The 21620-nt window shown below is 39.5% G+C and overlaps 1 protein-coding gene across 2 annotated transcripts in view; it reads right to left on the bottom strand.

Moving 5' to 3' along the window:
* The window catches only part of negr1 (neuronal growth regulator 1), a 139014-nt gene extending 117623 nt beyond the window's left edge, over window positions 1-21391 (bottom strand). The window contains exon 1 of one of the 2 annotated variants that reach the window (XM_056379460.1): window positions 20906-21391. In XM_056379460.1, coding sequence (XP_056235435.1) covers window positions 20906-21075 — 170 coding nt within the window. In that variant the 5' untranslated portion in view covers window positions 21076-21391. The remainder of the gene's footprint in view (window positions 1-20905) is intronic. The other variant, XM_056379461.1, reaches the window with a different exon arrangement.
* Between the last annotated feature and the right edge of the window lie 229 nt (window positions 21392-21620).

Genomic DNA, 21620 nt, shown 5'->3' with positions numbered 1-21620 from the left:
TGTCTGAATCCTAAGACACAAACCTATCGAATGTGCAGATACAGTAGGTGTGTCAGTTTGTTTACAGTAAGAGCTCTCCCGTTGGTTCCACTGGTTCTTTCTCTATCCATTGTAAACATAAAAAAAAATAAAAAAAATAATCAAAAAAATAGGTAAGAGCTTTGAGTCTGGTGTTTTGTGTATAGCCGAAGTACTTAGAGACATGTTGGCAATTGACTTACGTAAAGTTATACAATTTCAGTCTAAATGGCATAATTGCATTTTGCATGAGGGCATGGGCTTTACCCAAAACCCCCATTGTCATTTTTGTAACAGTTGCTTGTTATGAAATGACCTTGTTAAGCGTAATTAGTTGGAGCTAAATGAGGGTATTGTTGTGTTGAACAAGAAATTGGTCTTTTTGTCTGAAAATGTTCTGGAGACAAGCCCCAGTGTCTGGATTGAGAAAAAAATATTCATTGGCAGTGAGTAAGAAACCAAATTATAGAATAAGTTTTGCATTATTGACAATAATCTTCCAACTAAAACACAAAAAAATCATCCAACTGCAACGGCACACACATCACAATTTGGTTTAATTCAATAAACTACCAGAGACCTAATCAATTGTTATTCTTCCCCTTAATCTCCTTAATGACAAAACCAATCAAATATCCTTCAGAATTTTTTCTCATCTTGCTTAGCACACCCTATCAATTGCAGTAAGTCATTGAAACATGTTCAGGGGCAATGACACAGATCCAAAAGCAGCACTAGATTGGCACAAAAACATATTAACCATCATGATGTTGTTATCTAAAGCCTATTAAATGATGGATTTGGGCCTGATTCTTCTCCACCCATGTGCCAGTAGTGGAGGGGAATAGCAGGAGAGCGCATGTCTAAGCTAACAGGTTCATTAAGTCCAGGTAAATTGCTGCAACATCCGGGACTTTAGCATCTTGGCAACCAGGATTGTAATGGTAAAAGAGAAACACCCAGCAGAGAATCCACCTCATCCCTTGCTTGGGTATTATTATGCCTCACCAGCTCTGGCTGCTCATTACTGACATTGCACACATTCAGATGAGCCAATGTCAAATGAGCATGCACACAAACACACAGTACTGTACTCTGTGGGGTTTGAGTGGATGGACTGATGATTTTGCACAAGACACAACAAACTCACCTCATCAAACACTGACAAGAACCAATACTAAACTGATTTTGTGATTCAGGCTCATTTCGTTTCATCATGCATATGACTGGGATCATAACAACGGAGTGTGTTTTATACCAAATCTAGCCGCCTTCCGAACCAAGTTTACAGAATATGTAATTTCAGCTGAGAGTAAAATGGCTGATAAGAAGTAAAGTCAGCAAAGCTCCTAAATTGGATGGTTACAGAAGTGCAGGAATCTAAATAAGATGTATGGGCTGCAGCCTGTAATCTGTGCGATTTTTCCTTATCAGTTTCAGAAACATGCAATTAGTTGAAGATGGCCGCAAGGTTTACTGAATAACCCCATTAAGGAGAACAGTGTTAAATAGGAAAGTGCCTAAGGGCAAACGTAATGGGTTTTTCCATTGACACGCTTTCTATTTGATGGGAGAGAATGCTTTCCTTGTTCTTAATTCAGGCCTTGGACACCTTGAGATGGATGGTATTTATTCCATAATTTATGAATATAATACTCACAATATAAATGCTGAAACACAATCCAAGTACTGCGCATTATTTGTTTAACTATAAACATCTGGCAGAAAGTCTGTTAAGAGCCTGAAGGCAGGCCTCATTTTAGGGTATGATTGGAGTCTTTCAAAACAGAAGAAACTTAAAACTTTTATTTTGTGAGGTAGGTGCGTAGGAGCATGATGATGGAGAGAGCCGCCACATTCTTTGCTTTGCCAACACATCAAACTCACTTTAGCCATCACAGCCATCTCAGAAGATCACAAATAAATTGTTTATTGCAAGTTACAGTGTGCAAGATTTTTTAATTGCAACTTAGGGTATGATAGGAGAAAATGTTTAATAAGAGTTATTGCAAGCAATCACCCTATACATTGGGAAGCAAATCATATCAACACTGTGAAAATCAGAGCTTAATGGAGTCTATTTTTAGACACAGCTTAGTATAGCATGACTGAACAGAGCTCTGGTTGCTTTTTTTGCTTCCATCATCCGGGGGTTTGGTTACGTTATGAATGAGCCAAGTCCTTCACAGCACAGATGTCTTTCCGGTGAATGTTTGTAGAAGTGCACTGACCGTTGGAACTGTTGGTACTGTTGGTGTGGTGCAGAACATGTATGATAACAGTTCTGTATTATGTCTGGTCTACACAACATTTTAATCCCCAACATGTATTCCAAAAATAGCCTGCTCATGGTGAAAGATACAATTATTGATTACATTATAGCTCTGAAGGAACCCTTTGTTTCTGACCCAGCTCACTATGCACAAACACATTACTGCAGTATTACATAATATATACATAATATACACTTACTGGGAGGTGTAGCTCATTACCACTTTTTTCCTCTTATCAAGAGCCCACAAATTGTTCAGAGCAATCAGCCAACATTAATGGAAACAGACAGAGTTTTTTTGTCCGCTCCATTTCGAGCTGCAGTTACTTTAAGTTGTTGTTGCAAACATAACACATTCTGTCACAATTCCAGCTTTCCACTGACCAACTATAGTCTGTCCTTTGTAGTTAACTGCATAATCACTCACACAGATGCATTCATGAATGAATTTGGAGAGCTGGATATGGCACAGCCAGTCAGCTTTGCAGTCAATTTGCCCCAGTGGCCAACTATGATACTGCACTAAAAAAAATCCCAGTGTGACCCAAAAAAGCATTTCCTCCCCCAGACCACTCCTCTAAAAGAAAAGTCATTGACCATTGACAGAACACAGACCGCAAACAAGGTCAGGTACCAAGAGTTTTTTTTTTTAAAACTTTCCCAGAAAGTCATAGTTTGAAGGACCAAGCAGTTGTATGTAGTCAGGGAGAGAAACGCGAACATGCATGTGCAGTGGGCTGCAACGTGCAGGCACAAACCTGGAAGCAAGAACATTTTCTTGACTTATGCACTTTAAATTTCATTTTAGCATCCACTTCCTACAATACTGTACATCTAGGTCTGCATTGTCCTAGTGTGAGAAAAAAATATCACATCCTTCATACCCGCATTCCTGATGTAGCTCCAAGATAGATTTATGTTAGTATAATTCATAGTCAGTGTTATTCCCTGCTTACTTTTGCTACAGAGAGGTGAAAGTATGGCAGGGAAGATGACCTAAAGATTTGTATATTATAAAAACCTTTAATTTTCTTAAAATATAAAGTAAAGCCAGTGATAGAAAAATGCACCTCATTAATATTGCTGTGGGCACACCTGCTCTGGCATAGAGAGGCCATGACTTGTAGGGGAGCATTAAAGGGAAAGTAAACGAAACTGCTGAATTATGGACCGTAATCCTATTGGCCCATGAGACTCAGAGTAGCTGTAGCAGCTCCTCCGGAAGGCAATCAACCAAAATTGTGATCAGCAGGTTAGCTGAGAAAATTCTAACTTTGCAGAATTGTGTAAGAAAAAAGACACAAAAACATGAGCTTGGTCTGTAAGAAGCCCACAGAGGTATTAAAAAAAAGCAAAGAGAGGCAGAAAATACTTAATGTAGTTTTTCAGTGTTTCCTCTAGGATTTTTTTCAGCAGCGAGGGCAGCACCCACCCCCTGCAAAATTCACATACTGAACCAACCCCACCCTCAACCCCTCCTCAGTGTACCATGGCAGTCGAATGTAATATTGTCTTAACATTAGCTTGTTAAATCTAACTTTCAAGGTCTTCTTTTTCAAGAGTACTTGCAGTCAGAAATTGAAAATCTTTAGAGGCTCGATGAAAATGTATCAAATAAGTTGTTTTTCCATAATAAAGGGATACGATTGAATACAAAAAGTACACTAGGTTTTTTAATTATTTCTTTCTGGATTTATTAAATTATGATGTAATTATGACAGTCATCACAGTGTTGATAATGAACAAATACTGAAGGTCATGGTTCAAAAATATAGTCTATATGCCTAAATAACTGATAGTGGGATAGTAATGAGACCCAATTGAACCATTCAGGTCATCTGGCCCACTTTGAGCACAGCCAGCGGTCCACAGCAGGACTGCACCTCTGCAAAAGTTGTGTAATTGCGACAGCATGACATTTCATAGGATTCTGAAACGGCAGGCCGCCACTGCAAAATGTATACTGCTGAAATCCAGACACTGTTGTTAACTGCCATACATCACAGATATATTTTGCCCAACAAAAACTAAGCAAGTTCAGAGAAAAGAAAAACATAATTTTCTATTTCTCAAACTAAATGCAGGATGATGTCTTGATGCTGCTTTTGATCTCAAAACTGACTGATTACGCTGTTCAAAATGTGGCAACAGAGTAAGTGGATTTTGCACTCCAAGCTATGGTGTATGCTCATTTCTGGTGAGGCTATTTTAGTATTAAAGCCTGCAATCTGTTATCAACTCCCTGTGGACTAATGGGACAGACTAACTCCCAGGCTCAATATTAGTCCCAATCAAGCCGTAACCAAGCTGCCATTTGACTGGCACACACGTTTGTCTTTTGGAAAATCACCCGCATACAGGGCTGCATTTCTTCTGAATGAATAAACAAATCTATTCACCATCATAACATTCAGCTAAAGCAAATAACCCTGTACTTGTTATCCTATTTAGTTTTAATTTTACAATAATTTTGCCCCTGGTAGGGTCAGATCGACTTCCTCCTGGGTGATGTTTAAGATGACGGTCATTCTGACTCTGACATTTGAAATGATGGATATTCTATTAAATGTAGTGTTTCAGTGAGCTCACTAGGTTGCCACTCTGTTACAGGCCTAGTAACCATTGACCTTGACAGCAAGATAGGACAGCCCCCATCCTGAAGGCGAGATTCTGATAACCATGTCATCCATCATAGTGGCACTGAACCAAACACACAGGTCAGAAACCTCAAGTTGGCAGTGAATCCTCACCTACATATAGTGTATAGTGGACACACACACACACACACACACACACACACACACACACAAGCTTACAATAGGGAAAAGCCTACAGTATGGTCTTTTAGCCCTTAAAGGATACAGTAGAATGTTCATTTTTGTCAGCGATCAATGATGTATGGAGCTCCACAGTGTTGTGGGTTATAGGGCTGTCAGTCAACCCCTCCCCCTGTCTCTCTCATACATACACACACACACACACACACACACACACACACACACACACACACACAGAAACACACACACATACAAACAGGCAAACACAAATCCATGTGCCCACCAACACATCAACATCATACATGTGCACAGACACACATATGAGCTTTAGACTGTTTGGCCCCTTCTCAGAGAGCTTGCTCTCTCTATCTCACTCGTTTTTTTTTTTTTTCCTTGGGCTTTGCTGAGATAGTCTACAGCTTGAACGTATTACCTCCTGACAGAAAAGACCTCAATTCCCCACCAGTACACACTAACAAGAGAGTGAGAATCCTCCTTACAGCATGTAGGTCAGCCCTGCCTTTCATGACTGCCGGTTAAAAGAAGAGGTTATTACCAGTAGATCCGAGCTCTACACTCCCACCGACGCTTTTTTGTCTAAAACAGCATGCTTCTCCCACCTGAGTATGATAGTTTATGAAAAGCACATGCTGCTATGAAGTCATGCTCTCTGAACACAGCCAATGAAGCTGAACTCTGACCTTACAGCCATAAAAAAAACCTGGCGCGCCTCAGTGATATCATGGTGTCATAGAATTTGCTTTTCCCTAATCAAGGGAACTCTCCATTGGTCCCATAACACTTTACATCCCGACCAGTGAGAGTGGCATAGTCATCACAAATGCCATATGGACATTAACATCAAGATAATGTTGTTGAGGATAATCTGTGAGTGATGAAATATTGCTCTACTGGAGGGACAAAAACGTAATTACACAATTCAGCTAATGCTGATGACTGTTTTATGAAGGGTGGATGTCAGACAGTTGGACAGTAAGCCACGGGCCATAACATGTTTGCAAACCTGGACCTGATATTACAGTCCAAAATGACCAGTTTCAGCACGCAGATATTTTGAAAGGTTGAATTAGGCCATAACCGCAAATGCATTATCATCTAGCTAAATTCTCTCTAACACAGCCCTTGTCTCACTGCACCATGTGAGGCCAGCTTCTGTTGTATCCTGTATTATATTACAGTACACCTCTCCAAGGAGAGATTATCTCAAAGCATTTTCCACATGGATATTTCCTGCTATAGAGTGGAGGGCATAAAATGCACAAAATGACAGGACCAAAACCATCATTTTAATTTTAAAGTATGGGGCTTTTAGAAGTTTTACATATGATAAAATACCTCAAAAATAATATTCAGAAAATATTTTTTAAGCTTTCATTAGCTGGTTCTGGACACAATGTGTCAGAGTTAGAGCCAAGGAGGAACAGTTGTTTTATATGTAGCTGACACAAGAGGGAAGGGAGGCAGTGTAAACATTTGACAGGTTGAATGTTAAATATTTGTCTGAGATCGTGGTGGTGCATACTGGCACTGTTTGGTGATGATCAGTGACCACAAACACAATTCACGACGTTTCACGATCCATCATATAAAACTTGCAATATTTATTTCTCAAAACGAGTTTATTTTTAAACCTACTTGTTTTCTATGTATGTTTATGTAGAACCTCAAGGATACAGCTAGCGAATTTTGTTACTGTTATCAAATCTTATATTATATAAACTAATAGCTAAACTTGGGGACTATTGTCAGCACAGCTTTGGTGAGTTACAGAGTATTTACAATAGCAGGACAGTGTATGTGAGACTGACTCAAAATAAACTACATTACCTTGTTTGTGGTAATGAAGGAACATGTTACCCAGCACAATGATGTGGTTAATTGATTTTTTTTTTCCACACAATATATCAGGCTTTGGCAACAAAAGCAACACTTGATAGTTAGTGATCAAGTCTTTACTTATTTTGGTGTTTTTATGAGATTAGTTACCAATAAGAAAAATGCAAAGCACCATTAGATATACTTTGATAACATACACATTTTATGAATTTCCTCTCTGTGTCTACCTCTGAGGAAATAAAAAAATAAAAACAATAGTACAGAGGAAAAATGAAATTGCCCTTTGTTGTTGCCCTGAGCCACGCTTTAATGCAGTCAGTTCCAGTACAGTCTGTTGCCATTCCTGGAATTGACTGGCCTCTGTCATTCTCTCCTCTCCTTCTTTCTCCGTCTGCCAGATAGGGAAAAGGGTTGGAACAAGCCTGGAGCTGGAGTGATGATTGATGACACGCCTCCTCTGGTGCACACTTCCCTGCTGACGCACTCTCACACTGCTACACTTTTCAGCACTAATTGGGCAACCCTGCAAACTCCCCTCTCTGTGTATGTGGGGTCCAGGTCTAAGCAAACCACCCACTCAGAGAAGTGTGTGAGCTATACTGTTCTGATTAAGCACTGCTCACAAGGCCCCTAGCATGTCAGTATCGCACAGTGGTCCTGTTTACTGTGTCGTACACATTTGCCAGACGCTAAGGTGGATATCACAAGTCATAATATTGACATAAGATGAGAAACCATGAACATCCCTTTGGAACAGTCGAACTATTTATATCCACCTGCAAAAAATGGCCTCTATACACGAACACAATACGTTATAATAAAGACTTTAAACAATGACTAAGCAATGCAATCCAGACAACAGCCACTTGATATTCCCCAGGACTGTGTTTCGGGCCAAGGTGCTATCTGTGGCTCACATTGTTTATTTTTCCTGACTTCATTGAGGGTGACTTACATAACCTATGATGTGTGTATAATGCATTTATGAAGATGGATATTAAGTGACACAATTTAGACTAAGTGCCTCACTCAAGGACACATCAGAAGTTTCCTCTGCGCCTGCGTTTGAACTGACAACCTCGGGATCATTAATCCATTTAGGGAGCGAAGGGTTACAGCAGAGTAAACAGAAGGCCACTGTCCTTTAGAGCTGTTGCTAAACAGCACGGCATGTTCAGATGATCCAAATTCATCCACAATGTTCAAGCAATTACTAAGCTTGCAAACCATATGGTTGGGAAGACATCTAATAACAGTCTGCTGTATGTTCTCTGGTTTTCAATGAAGGACAAAGGTTCAGCTTATGGGTTGAGGAATTGTTGCTGTGCACTGAGGCATGACTGATCTGTGCAATTGGTGGGCACAAAGAGTATTGTGTAAAAACCATCCTGAATAAATATACATGATGTGCCTCTAAATCTGATTACAATACTGAAACAAGTGGAAAGAACCATTACTGTCATTTTGCTCCCCACAAACTTAATCTCTTGCTTGCTTCATCAGCAAACCCCTGAAAATGTTTCTTGTTTGGGGGGAGGGGGTTTAAAATCCTTTTCCCTTTTTCATTTTCTCTCTTGCCCTTTTTTTGCTCTTTTCGGTATACTCCTATTTTTATCCGCTTCTTTTATCCCTACACAATTGTTAATGTTTAAGTGTCTCTGGGCCCCTAAACGCTATAATTAGGACCTGTCACTTCCTCAGCAGAAGAGTAAACCAGGAAAGGCTTCAGCGTGTCACGTCCAGGAGAAAATCATAAGACTTTAGATTGAGGAGGAGGTGGAGATGATATGTACAGAAGTCTTTGAATTTATTCTCTGGCTGGCTCTCATCTGGGTTTAAGCAGCCACTTCTGAGGACGAACTCAGAACTTTAGGTAGCTGCCTGCCTTAGACTGGTTTGCTAGTTGATTAGCTGTTTCTAAAACCATTTATGTAAGCTTACAGCGTGAATTATTCTTATTCCATTTTTTAATCTCTACAAAGGAATGCCTTCATGAATAATTCATGCAGTCGTATACAGTATTTCCCCTATTATTAACTGTGAGATAAAAAATATATCTATCTGTGGAATAATTTGGTGGGCAAAGCAGCAGTTGAGTTGACACACAAGAAGTGCATATTCGAGTTGATCGCAGAAAATAAAAATCAATTTGGAGGAACTGGCAAGTGTCCATATGAAGTGCTCTGAACATTTACTCACAGGAAAGGTTTCCTTGCTGTCAGATGCAGTACAGTGAAATGTCTACTTCAGCTATGCCAGTCACTATATCACTATACTATGAAATGTACTGCAGTTATATTGTATTACCAAAAACCCCCACCAATGATGTTACTTGACATCACTGTAAATTAGTCTTTTCAAATTTAAATCAAGGCAAATAATAATAATGTATGACTGGCGCTTTTTACTCAAATATATATACAGCGAGATAGACAAACGTGCAGCATTTGCTAGTCTCTCAAGGGGGTTTTACACTGTGCCCCAATAATTTTGATATTTTTGTAAAAGCTTTCACTCTCTTTGTCAATTGCCATGGCAGCTGGAAAACAGAATGTGACACAGCATGTAAATAAGTAGTTCCTGCAGCCAACAAACACGTTGTGTCAACCTGAATTTTGTGTCAAGTGTCAGGGTTTAGGGCAAAATTAAACCTTATGGATTGCAAGAGACTTGTATCAGTTACCATGCTGCACAAGCTTAGCTCCTTACGTTAGTGAAAACTTTATTGATATGTCTTTTTAAAATGTCTTTCACACTGCCACAAATATCCATTTACATGAGCAATTCTTCTTTTCTAGAGTTTTAAATCAGAGCATATTGGACTCCTACACAAAACAAGGTTTTCCTTGATAAATGTTACCAAGTCTAACCACTTGAATAGGGGAGATTTCTTCCTTACTGAGTGTAATATCATGACCAATTTCCTTTCTGTCGTCTTAACTCACAAAACACTGTCCTTTTTATTTCATACTTCTACATAATCAATTTCTTAGATATGTCATAACTAAACTTGTTTCTCTGCTAAAACAATCCATTATGCAAATTTGAATGCACCTGTCAGCACAATATTTCTAAGTGGAAAACTGCCTCGTTTTGAGGTCAGTGGACATAATGATGTCAGTCCTTCTCTTATCGTACAAATTCATATTTCCCACTTTCTGTAGAGTTTTTTTTTTTTACCTTAGCTCTGGATAATGAGTTCCGGATTATGTAGTGTGTCTTAGAATACCTACTATAATGAACACAAAATATAAGGAGGGTACATCCTATACTAGTTTGCTGTAATACTACAGGGCAAAAATTGTTTATTTTTGTCTACTGGCTAAAGCAACAAGTAATAAGTCCTTAAATTCCAATTATTCAGAAGAGTAACCATAATACTGTTGCAGTGGACTGTGCAAAGAATTCAAGTCACATAATTGATCATATCTAGTCAAAAAGTAATCAAGACGATAGCTGATTATATTAGCTGACTATATTAGCTGACGTGAATCACGACAGTCTCGGGACCTTTTAATCTACAATATATTATTTATCCTCAATAGTCACACATTTGTCTGCAAGCTTTGTACAGTGCTCTGTAGCTTGTATTATATCACTGTCATTACTTTAATTTCCATCTTTTTCATTACACTGTTTACTTTTCCTGATGATTTATAATTTTCATGTAAAATCTGGCTCATAATGATGATACACGTGCTAAAATATGAAGAACTGTGTGTCATAAATATACCTCATAAGTCTTGAAATTTCTTTCAGTCAATTTCACTATTCTTGTCATGTACTGGGACAAGCAACAAAACTTGGGTTCTGCTTTGCTGTAAACACTTTTGATTGTAGAGTTTCTTTCTTACAATGATTCGTACTGCACTACCTGAAAATATTTCCTCATCACAGGAATGCATAAGATTCTCTTCTCCGGCAATCCTTACAATCAAATCAACTATTGCTGCTCCCTTGAGGTGAATCATTTTGTTCCCAGGAAAGAAATACCCAGCCAATACAGTAGAGTGGAAATCAGAAAAATCAGTGGCAGCCACAGAGACTATAAACTTAATCATCTCCAAATGGCCACAGTGGCCTGTCACAGAGAATATGACTGTTTTTCAGGTGGTTGTTTTACATGTCAACACATCTGATGGGAAAATTGGAAAACAAGCCAAAATTCATTGTGAAAGCAGTCATTTCCTGGAGTGCAACTGTTTCAAGAACCACCTCCCGCCCCTGCATTTTTTTGTTATGGAACATTGGCATCAACATTAACACAACATAATAAAGCATCTGGCTCAAAGATTCCCTTAAGTGAGCCAGTACATGCCACTGAAGTCATTCAGCACAGCACCTGTTCCCACATGTAGGCCTGGCTGTGATGACAGATACGGAACACAACTGCGAGAACCAACCTCACAAAAACGGCACTGCAGATTTTTTTCTTTTGAACTTGTTAAATGGCCCTGAGGTGGCCATGAAAACAAAGATGACAGGATTATCCTCTCCAGGCTTTGAAAACACTACCCATTAGCAACTGCAGTGGCAAAAACGAGGGTGAATATTCTGAAATGAAAGCGACACTCACACAGCGCAGAGAGGAAGCCAGCGGGGGCATTGTGTTGGAATCAAAGACAGTGCCTGGATTGAGGTTTGTGGCAGAAAGACATGGCCCACACAGTTCTACTGAAGACAACTGGCTGTTTTAGAGACTGCAGAATGTACTGTAGTAGCTGGAAACTGATTGCATGTCTCAGGGAAGTGCCATTGTGGCACCTGACTGTCTCTCACATAATACAGTAAGAAACTATGTGTGTGTTAAATCCAACAATCAGCATGCACATTTTAACATGACAGAGGTATGGTAGCTACATACACTGTATTATCTACGCATTCATTTCATTTGTAGCTCCCAGGGCTGGATGCTAATTAGCTAATCCCCCTTTTCATAATGGTAACTGGGTATAACGAGGAGGAAAACAGAGCCAGACTTCACTACAGAGAACCCAGCTGAGGTTAATTCCATGTTGCTTTGTAAAGCTTTGATGTTAAGTTTGATGGAGTTAAAGAGAAAGGGTTAAAATATATCCCGAGAGATGTACTAACCATTTTCTGATCCAACAGCTTCTGAATTAGTAGCATGGTTGTTAACAGTGCCAACCTCATACTATGTGGTTTGAGACACCAGTAAAAGCCCTATGTAGCTCCTTCTGCCATATTTCAATGGCTTTGAATGGCAGTTTGTACACACAGAGATTTAAGCAAACAAAACCATGTGTCTTACTATATGTTGATCAGTCAGACCATGACTTATGATGTAATCCACAACACCTCCTCACCATGCATACTATGAATGGCTTGACGAAACATAACTTGAGGCAGTAATGAAAAGCACCGTTTCCATTCGTATTGGAGAATAAATATTGCATTACCACTAGGTTGGATGATTCTGTGGTAACACATGTGGTGACAGTGATATCAAAATTCAATGAAAAAGGAAAAGCCAATCATTAATTGGGTTATTGTTATATGTAGTGGGGGCCAAAAGATTACTGGGCTGGCCAATTATTGGATCTGATATTTGGAAAAAAATTTTTTTTTTTTTTATGCGATTGTGTTGGTGATATGTGATGATGCTCTCTAAAATCTTCCAGCCTCAAGTGGTATAAATAAATAATTATAATTAATAATAAGTCATCCAAAATAATTATAATTGGATGACTGATATGAATCTAAGCTGCAGTTTATTCTTTTTGGTATCAAGTCCCTGATTTGTTTTAATACCTTTCATTAATAATAGTGAGTTGACAGCTGAATATCACGTGGAGAGGAATATCACTACGCTATATGAGCAGCCCAAATACTACAGACAGAACGGACTGCGCAGTGTTTCCCGAAAATACCAGGCAGCTCATCCATTACTAGGTAGTAACTGATCATGACTACATTTGTCTTGGTTGCTTACCTTTAGATGCAATTAAGGAGCAGACAGATGCTGAGAGAAAGAGAGAGATAGTTATAGAGATATGGTGAAGCAGAGGGAAAGAGAGAGTCGGATGGAGACAGAGGAGTGTGAAGAAACCAAAGTCCCATTATGAAAAGCATGTCTTGGTCTAAAATTAGAATCCTAATGAGTGGCAGTCTCAGAGATCAGTTGATTAATTCATTGTTTAACATTAGCACAGATTGAAGCACCGCCCATGCCATGGTGTAGTTGGGACAAAGCTTGACAGCCTATTAATGTTGAAGTTTTTCCTCTAAGGTTCGATTAAATCCCTTTCTTTCAGTAAGTGTGTGTTCAGTTGTGGCTAAAATTAAAATATTTTTACCTCCTAAATGGACAGTAGAATCCTTTCATAACGGCTAGTTAAACCAGGCCCTGACTACACATTACTGCTAAACATACTATTAAACAATGGGGGTCAGGGGCCTTTTCAATAACAGCACTAACCTGTGACTGATGATGGTGTTCTGTGTTCCCTTAATATGTCAAGTGCTGAGGGGACTGTTTTAAATTCCACTTGAGCATAACCAGATTTTGTTCTGTTTAATTGAATTACTCTACAGTAACAACCCATTTGTGCCATCTGTGCAAAATAGCAAAGAGTTAATATACTGTCAATTAAGGCATTAAGTATCAAATAGGGGCATTTGTCATGGCTGCCTTTGATCAACCACAAAATTAATTGAAAAGATTTTCAGTGAAATATGCAGTATTCAGTATTTCATCAGCACTGCAACATCATACAGTATTATTAGACCTACATTTACAGTGCATAACTTTTGATGAACCAGTCTCACAAATAATTAATCTGTGCAGCATGACACTTCTGTTACCTTAACTCCTGGTGCTACTGGAAACAAAAGGTAGTGTTATTCTCAGTGATATTGATTTGCTCCACTGCTTCTCTCTCCATTTACTAATAATTACCAATGCAGACTCTCCAATTACTTGGCTCCAACAAACATTTACAGCAGTCTGAAATCCACACACTCATTATGCAGATGACAGAGAGAGAGATACAGAAAAAACAAAAACCAAACCTGCTCAGAGCGACTGCAATTAAAATTCTTTAGCTATGCCAACATAGAACCAAATGACTTATGACAATACATATCTCCTTTAACTGCTGGAGTTCAGAGACCAGCCATTGTGAATATATGAATGAGCTAAAATAGAGATTACAGTCAATACTTTTTGTTTTAATTTGGAGAATTTCCTTTAGTGATGACTGAAAACACTGACAATGTTATTATAAAGATTTCTTGGACTATCTGTTAGAGGAGTTAAATATGTGTGTCTCATAAGAGATGCTGATCATTTCTTTACCATTACTTTTCCAGGAGATGTGAGGTCACACATTTCACCTTCAATACTTAGCAGACAACAATGTATGTAGCTTTACTGATCCTAACTCCAAAATCATAGTCCCCTAGAATGAAATTCATGCTTCACCTAATAGAGAGATCTAGTTGTGTAAACCTAAGACACAACATTAAAGTTGAATTTCATTAAAGGACAATAAAATACCCTCTACAAGAGCTGAAATCCCTCTATATTGTTTTTATTTACTGAAGGGCATCATTCAGATAATCATGTGTCAACACTTCTGATTTATTATTCCCATAAGATTAAACTAATGTTTACCTGTGATCCCTCCAGCCTCAACTCATTCTCACACATAAAGATCTTGCATTGAAGATAATGACATCAACCACTCAATCCTGAGAGAATATCACCCATCATGATAATTAAGTCTCACTTATGCAGCTAAAAATTCAGAATCATATTAGTAATTGGTGAGATATATATATTTCTGATATAAATCCCATAGATATCACATACATACATACATACACACATATATGTGTGTGTGTGTGTGTATGTGTGTGTGTGTGTATATATATATATATATATACATACATACACACATACATACATACACGCACCGACACATACAGCTGAGCAGAACTGAACTAAAGCTTTCTAAGGGTTGAGGTGTTTTCCATGCTCAGCATACCAAGCAAAGTGTACCACCCCTGTGCCTGCACTCTGTTTCAAAGCTTCACCATCACTCAGGCTTCAAACTCTGATGTCAGCAAGTTTTGTCTATAACCTGCTGACACGAGAGGCATACCAAGACTTGGCGGTATATAACCTGGCTCAACTGAGGAGGCACAGATAACACGATGAAATGATGTCAAAGAAGCATAACCAATTATCATGAAACACAAGGAGATGCTAACTGATTGATTGAGGATTTTAATTGAAGAGGCTCTGAGGAATCGTCAGCTCTCTGTGATGAAAGACTGGAAGTGTTGGCATATGATTTGGAGAAGAAAATACTGTACACTGTTCAACAAAAGAAGAACAGAAAGAAATTTACCCTGCAAAAGCTGTCAGCATGTAGCTTAATCTTCTACACAAAAAGACTATATACTGTATATTCACAAGCACATGCACAGAAACAGTTTTATTTCTGTTACAGCCCATTGAAAATCTATGCGCGTGTCGATTATCTGCTTAAAAAATCTGCACAAAGACTCACAATCATGTAATGAATACATTTGTAAATAGCAAATGGACAATTCACAGCATAATGCTCAATTTAAAATATAAACTATTTCCAAGCCAAAGTGTCAGTGATGTAAAAAGGAGAAGTCTCCCAGTAGAGTAGACACGTTCTTCTGAAACATTCAGTTTCAAGTAAAATTGCCCAAACGATAACCTGTTATTGCCTCTCCAGTCACTGTCTGTCAAGTTTAATTTTGAGGCTCATAGCTTTCTCACAACACAAAAACACTCCTCTGTGATTTTCCTGTAGAATTATTGCAATTATGTGGATGCTCACAGCTGGGAATGGGTAAAAGCTCCACCCCCCCCCAACCAAATAATTTTCCCTATCCCATATAATTGTAGTGATTATAAGAATATTAGAAAGATGCTTTAAAACCTAGCATAGCATCTATTTCCCTTCAAGGATTTACCTTGAGAAAGCATTTCCATTTAGGCTTTAATTCACCAAGGCACTAAATCACTTTAGTGCTAATTGAAATATATTAGAAATAGAAATGCCCAATGTTTAGAAAGTACAATGGATTGATTCGCCTGACAAATGATGACCATAAATGTAATCCATTTTGAATTGGTTTACAGTGTGCAAATCAGGCTTTTATTCTGTGTTAGCGTCACTACATAGTTACAAAATAGAGCGATAAATCATGGCATGTAACTAAAAAGCTCTGGCAGCATCCAAGAATATGTTACATTATCTACAGTAAGAAGCAAGAAAAAAAACCTGGAGACATAAGTTTGCATTTTTCTTTAAAAGCCATGAGTGCACTTTAACACATACGTCCGACTGGCTAACCAAGGCTAAACTGTTAATCTACAAAGACCATTCGATTTATCTCATCAGTTGTGGCCTTCAACATTGACTGGATATGTTTTACTTGACACAACAAACTAAAAGGTGCACATATCTGAGATCATTTCTTGTCATTGGGTGACGAATGAGTACCAATTTTCAGACAAGTGTTTATTACAAGCCTTGATATTAAAATTGACTACAGGATTGTTTTGGATAACACTTACTTATATAAATAGCTTTGCAACTTTGTAAATTTCCATCTAAAAGAGATTATGCTGCTTTCAGCAACAAGCTGAATGACAATTTAAAACAAGTCATGACAGACTGAGTTTCAATTGAATACTGTGGAGGAGGTTAACTGGAGGTCTAAAAGTAGGCAGCTGTTATGAAAGTCTTCTTAGCCATTGCTTTGGCATGTCACCTTGTCGGCTGATTTCCATCTGTACTAAAGCACATCTATTACAAATGGATGCCACAATAATGAATCTGATGAATACTTTAGTATAGCCAGCTTCCCTTGGGCAATAGGAGATAGACTTATATGAGCAACATGCCTGCTTTCTACTGTTAAAAAGGAAAGGTCAGATTTTTTGACATAAGGCAGTATGGGTTTTTCACCAGTAGTATTATGTGTGCATGGATAGCTCCAGCTGGAAGCCCCTCCCCAACAACAACCACACCTTGACGCCTTTTGTTTTGCATTATGATAGTGTCTATTCACAAGCCAAAAATTGAGGTCAAATGATGTGCCTAACACTTAGTTGATCCTGAGACGTGGAGACCATGATGAGCATAAGGACCGTGAAAGAGAGCAACATTGTGCTGACAGCAACACTGATCGCATTAAACATGTGGTTCAGCAAACAGGGGAGAGGATTTTGGTGTTTAATTAATAGTGACAGACTCAGGTGTGTCCCCAGATGTGTCAGGTAAACCAGGTTTTCCCCCAAATGAGTGCATAAAACTGCAGATATCTGGCAGATAATTGATGTATTCAGAGCCCTCTATATCTGCTACATCTCCAACCAAGCTGTTGAAGATGAAGTAGCCTTCCATATACTTTTTAACAGAACTGGCTGCGGCCTAATTAAAAAAGTGCTGAAATGCAGAAAGTGTAGAGGGTGCTTCTCAGCTATGGTTATTGTCTCCGTTATTGAGATAGTCAACAATTCCTCCTTTAAATTGCATCCTATGGAGTTTCATATTCCTCTACTCTGTCTGACCAGTATCTGTGCTGGGGTGGGGCCACCAAGCCATTTAAACTCGATGTTGTCTCTGGCACAAGTGCTTATAGTAAATGTCAAGACCTTTCAGAGCCATAATAATGACACAGTTGAGGGAAATGATACATGGCACCGTTTTTATCCTGAATAAGGCTAGAAACACAGCTCCAGTACAATCATGTCCAGCCAGAAAAGATTTTCATCAACTGGTCTGTTGACATGAGGCAATGATTTTAGATTTATATGAATACCAGACTTTCAAAGTAGTGACAGGTCAATTTTGCACCATTACAGAGACTAAGGCCTGTGGTGCAGACCTTATTTTGTGGCTGAGGGCCAACTGTCAAACTAAATAACAAAAGTAAGCTAGGATCGTTGTCTTATTCTTGCTGTGTACAGCCTTGCTCCTATTTATTCGCATTGTTCCTATTTTCTGCCTTCGTAGAATGTAAATTGACAGTGTTCCTTTAGTCTATTTCTCACCATATGATACATATTTCACTGGGAAGACAGGAATACAGTGGTTGATGGACAAAGCACAGAGCACCAAGATAAAAATATAAAAGATACTTTAGGAATAGCACTGCAAATAGTAACTGTATGGTGAAAGCCTATGTTTAGCTGACACTAGCTCTTTGCTGTTGATTACAGCTGCTTATCCATGTGGAAGAGGCTGCCACTGATACCGTGTGTTTCCTGACAGCATAGGGAACTGTCTTTTCATCTTGCTGTTCCCCCTAAATTCGTGACCGGATGAGTCATTTACTGGGAAGAGTCAAGGTTTATTCAACTGAATCCAAATGACATGAAACCTGTAACAAGATGGGAAAGAAAAGGGGTGTATAGCTCCTCTGAACAATGTGCTCCCCATGGAAGCTTGCTGATTTTCGGTATGTAAAAACAAAATGCAGCATATGTGAATAACATTAACGTACCATGTAAGATGCTTTGATGCAGCAGCAAACTAATTTCAAATACAAGGGCTCTTTTGTTAGGGGATGAAAATGGCAGAGCTTTTAGGTAATCAAACAAGATTAAAAGGATGATGATACACATGTGCGCCATTCCTCATCTTCAAGAAGCTCAAATCATTTAATTGATGTGGACCCACTGTCCAACATGAATCAGGGCAGCAGTAATGCAGCGCTAAGAACTGAAGAGGTGGGGGAAATTAATATATGACAACGGGCGCACCTCTCGGGATCTACTCCATAATCCAAAGGCAGTGACTAATTGCGTGCTTCTGGGTTTGTCAGTATTTGAGAATGCTCACATTTTTTAGCCATCAATCAGCTTTGGGGCACAGCAAAATTGGCCTCTAATAGTCAGGGGTCTTGACAACAGAGAAATTCAACAAACAGGCACTGTTTTCTGCACTGACTTCCTAAAAGAAATGGTTCATGCTTTGATGCCTGGCTCTCAAGACCAATGAAAAAAAACAGAGAGGAGGAAAAAAGACAGAGTGGGCCTTTGTCATCACTTTGGTGATGACAGTGTTTTGCAATTAGATGCAAACCAGAGAAACAAGAAGAGCAGTTGAAGAGGTTTACAATCTCTATTAGGTCAACAGGTGCAAGCATAGCAAAGTGATAACTTGACACTGGCAGCATTCACATGAGTGAAAAAAAGCCAGTGAATGGTTACAGCGAGTACCGAAAAAACCCATTAAATAACTATAAGAGACAGGCAATGAAAGCATCTTAAATATGTTTTCCCTATCCATTTCCTAGATTTCTAGATGGCATTTACTGAGGCGATGACCCGCTTATGGAGAGTGTTGCCATATTCATTGGGTGGGAGGCAACTTGTTTATTGAGCTGATTTATAGCACAGGGATAATCTGTGGTCCAATAAACCATCAAGATTCAGGCAATGCTTCTGCCACTGATCACAGCCAACCCAGATTGACATCAGGGAATTAAATGCCCTCTCTAAAGAGACAGTCAAAGGTGTGAGTCTATTTGATGGGACGGCCCTTGGGCATGGACGGAATGTGGTAAAAAAAAAAGAAAAAGTGAGTACCCCTCTGCTGTTGCCAAGGTAATTCTGTGATGAGCACTGACGCAACCTCATAATAATACACCCATCTCAATACAGCCACTCACGATGACCTTATGTCACAGAAACAATTCAGCTCTTCGACAATCAAGTATGAGACAACAGTGACTAAAGGCCCAAGCTGAGTGGAACTTTAGACAGTTAGCCTCTCTGTATTCAGGTCCACACCCAGCATCTCTTAGCGTCAGCACCCTCAGAATTCATATTGAAATGGGGAAGGCCTGCCCCCCTCAGTCTTTCCTCAGAGCCATCAAAGCGGATATTTGATATCAGTACAACAAGATAATATCAGAGCTCTCAAAAGATTACACATCTTTTTTTCTGTTTCTGTGTACATGTGTTTTGATTTTATGAAATACTTAAATAGACCACACAGACTTCTGTAATTGTCTAAAAGATTTTAGTCCGTCTAAAACTTATACAGTAAATCATCTTTTGAAAAGAACTACATTGTTTTCACTATAGGCAATTTTGGCAGTGGGACTATTTTGATGATATTTTTGATTATATGCTGAAATAAATAATATAATGTTGCTGTTACAAACTCCTGAGTGCGCTGGTCCAAACTACGCCCATGCCAATTAATGTAGTCCCTTAATGGGCAGCTACCTGTGCAGCTGGCATCGTAGCCTACGTGATGGAGGGAGGATGGGGGAGGATGGGGAGATTGCCATAACTCGACGGCTGATCAACAGCGACCACACATACACTCTTCAGCCTCGTTTTGAAACTGCGACATCACATTGTGCATTCAGCAAAACAGATGAACAGCACTCCAAATAGCACATTGGGCTCTGATTTTTTTTAGGCTATTAAACTCCTTGTTAAGCACTCGTGGCGTTTGCAACAGTGGGAATCAACGGACATAACGAAATCAAATTACATAAGCGACAGACTGTGGTTGGCTTATTTGGTAATTCAGGCGATACCGTCCCATTTACGAGCAGCTATGAAATCAAATACACCCAAAAATAACACATTATGTCTACTGGCTGATGTACACATAGGGAAAGTATCTCAGAAAACTTTGCCGTTATCAGCCGAGCTACACTTGTCGCAAGAGCACCGTCCTGTGTAGCGACCGCTGCACTGACCGCCCCCCTCCCCTCTCCAGCCCGCTGTCAGGCGAAAACAAGGACGGGATGGAGGGAAAATTACCTATTGTGTTTAGCGCTGGGCGCTAAATGACAACCCTGACTGATTCAAAAGTAGCTAACAGACATCTTTAAAACAATGAACTGGTGTTAAAGAGTGTGTGCGGTCGAGTCTTCAGCTTCGGAGAACTCCGACAGAGTGAGAGTGTGGAGCGGGAGAAAGTGAAGTTGTGTTAGCTTGTTTTACCTCAGTAGAGCCGTGTCGCCTTGTCTGCTGACCACACTTTCAACCGAGGAATAGTCCACAGTTTGTCCAGCGGGCAAACAGGACGGCAGAAAGCAGCACAGGCTGAGAATTATCGCAGTAAGCCACTGACCAGAGACACAAGCATCCTGCACCGCAATCATTATGTCCATCACAGCTGTGTTTTGTTGTCGCCTTTTCCCAAGTCTTCTTGATGCTAAAAACAGGGGGGTTAGCTTAAAAAATGAAAACCTTGACGCGAACGACGCTTTATTTCCACACTTTTCCTCCTCGGAGCCCCGTAAAGAAATGGTCCGCCGTATAGTTTCCCAGGTTTGTTTTGCTGGATGTAGAGCCCACTACTGTGCGGGGAAGTGTACTCTCCAGTGGCTTGCACACCATCTAGTGAGGAAATGCGATGTAAAATGGGAGCAGACCTAGAAGCAGACAACCCCCAGGCTCTGATCCTGTTGCCATGCGGCCGTTTCCCGGGCAACCCGTTCCCAGTGGCTCGTGATGGAGCAGTAAAACCGGTAGGTATTGATACAACCCAGGAGCAATTAAAGATATCGACTGGAGAACCACCCCCTATTTATTTCCCATAAGGAAATGAGCAGTCTGAGCATGTGGTGAAAATGGAGCTCACTGATGGTGACGCAGGTTTATCCCACAGGAAAACTCTAGAAAAGATTTTAGTCTGATACTATAAAGATATCGC

This window comes from Seriola aureovittata, chromosome 6 (genome assembly GCF_021018895.1).
Source record: "Seriola aureovittata isolate HTS-2021-v1 ecotype China chromosome 6, ASM2101889v1, whole genome shotgun sequence".
NCBI lineage: Eukaryota > Metazoa > Chordata > Actinopteri > Carangiformes > Carangidae > Seriola > Seriola aureovittata.
This window is presented reverse-complemented; position numbering and strand designations above follow the sequence as displayed.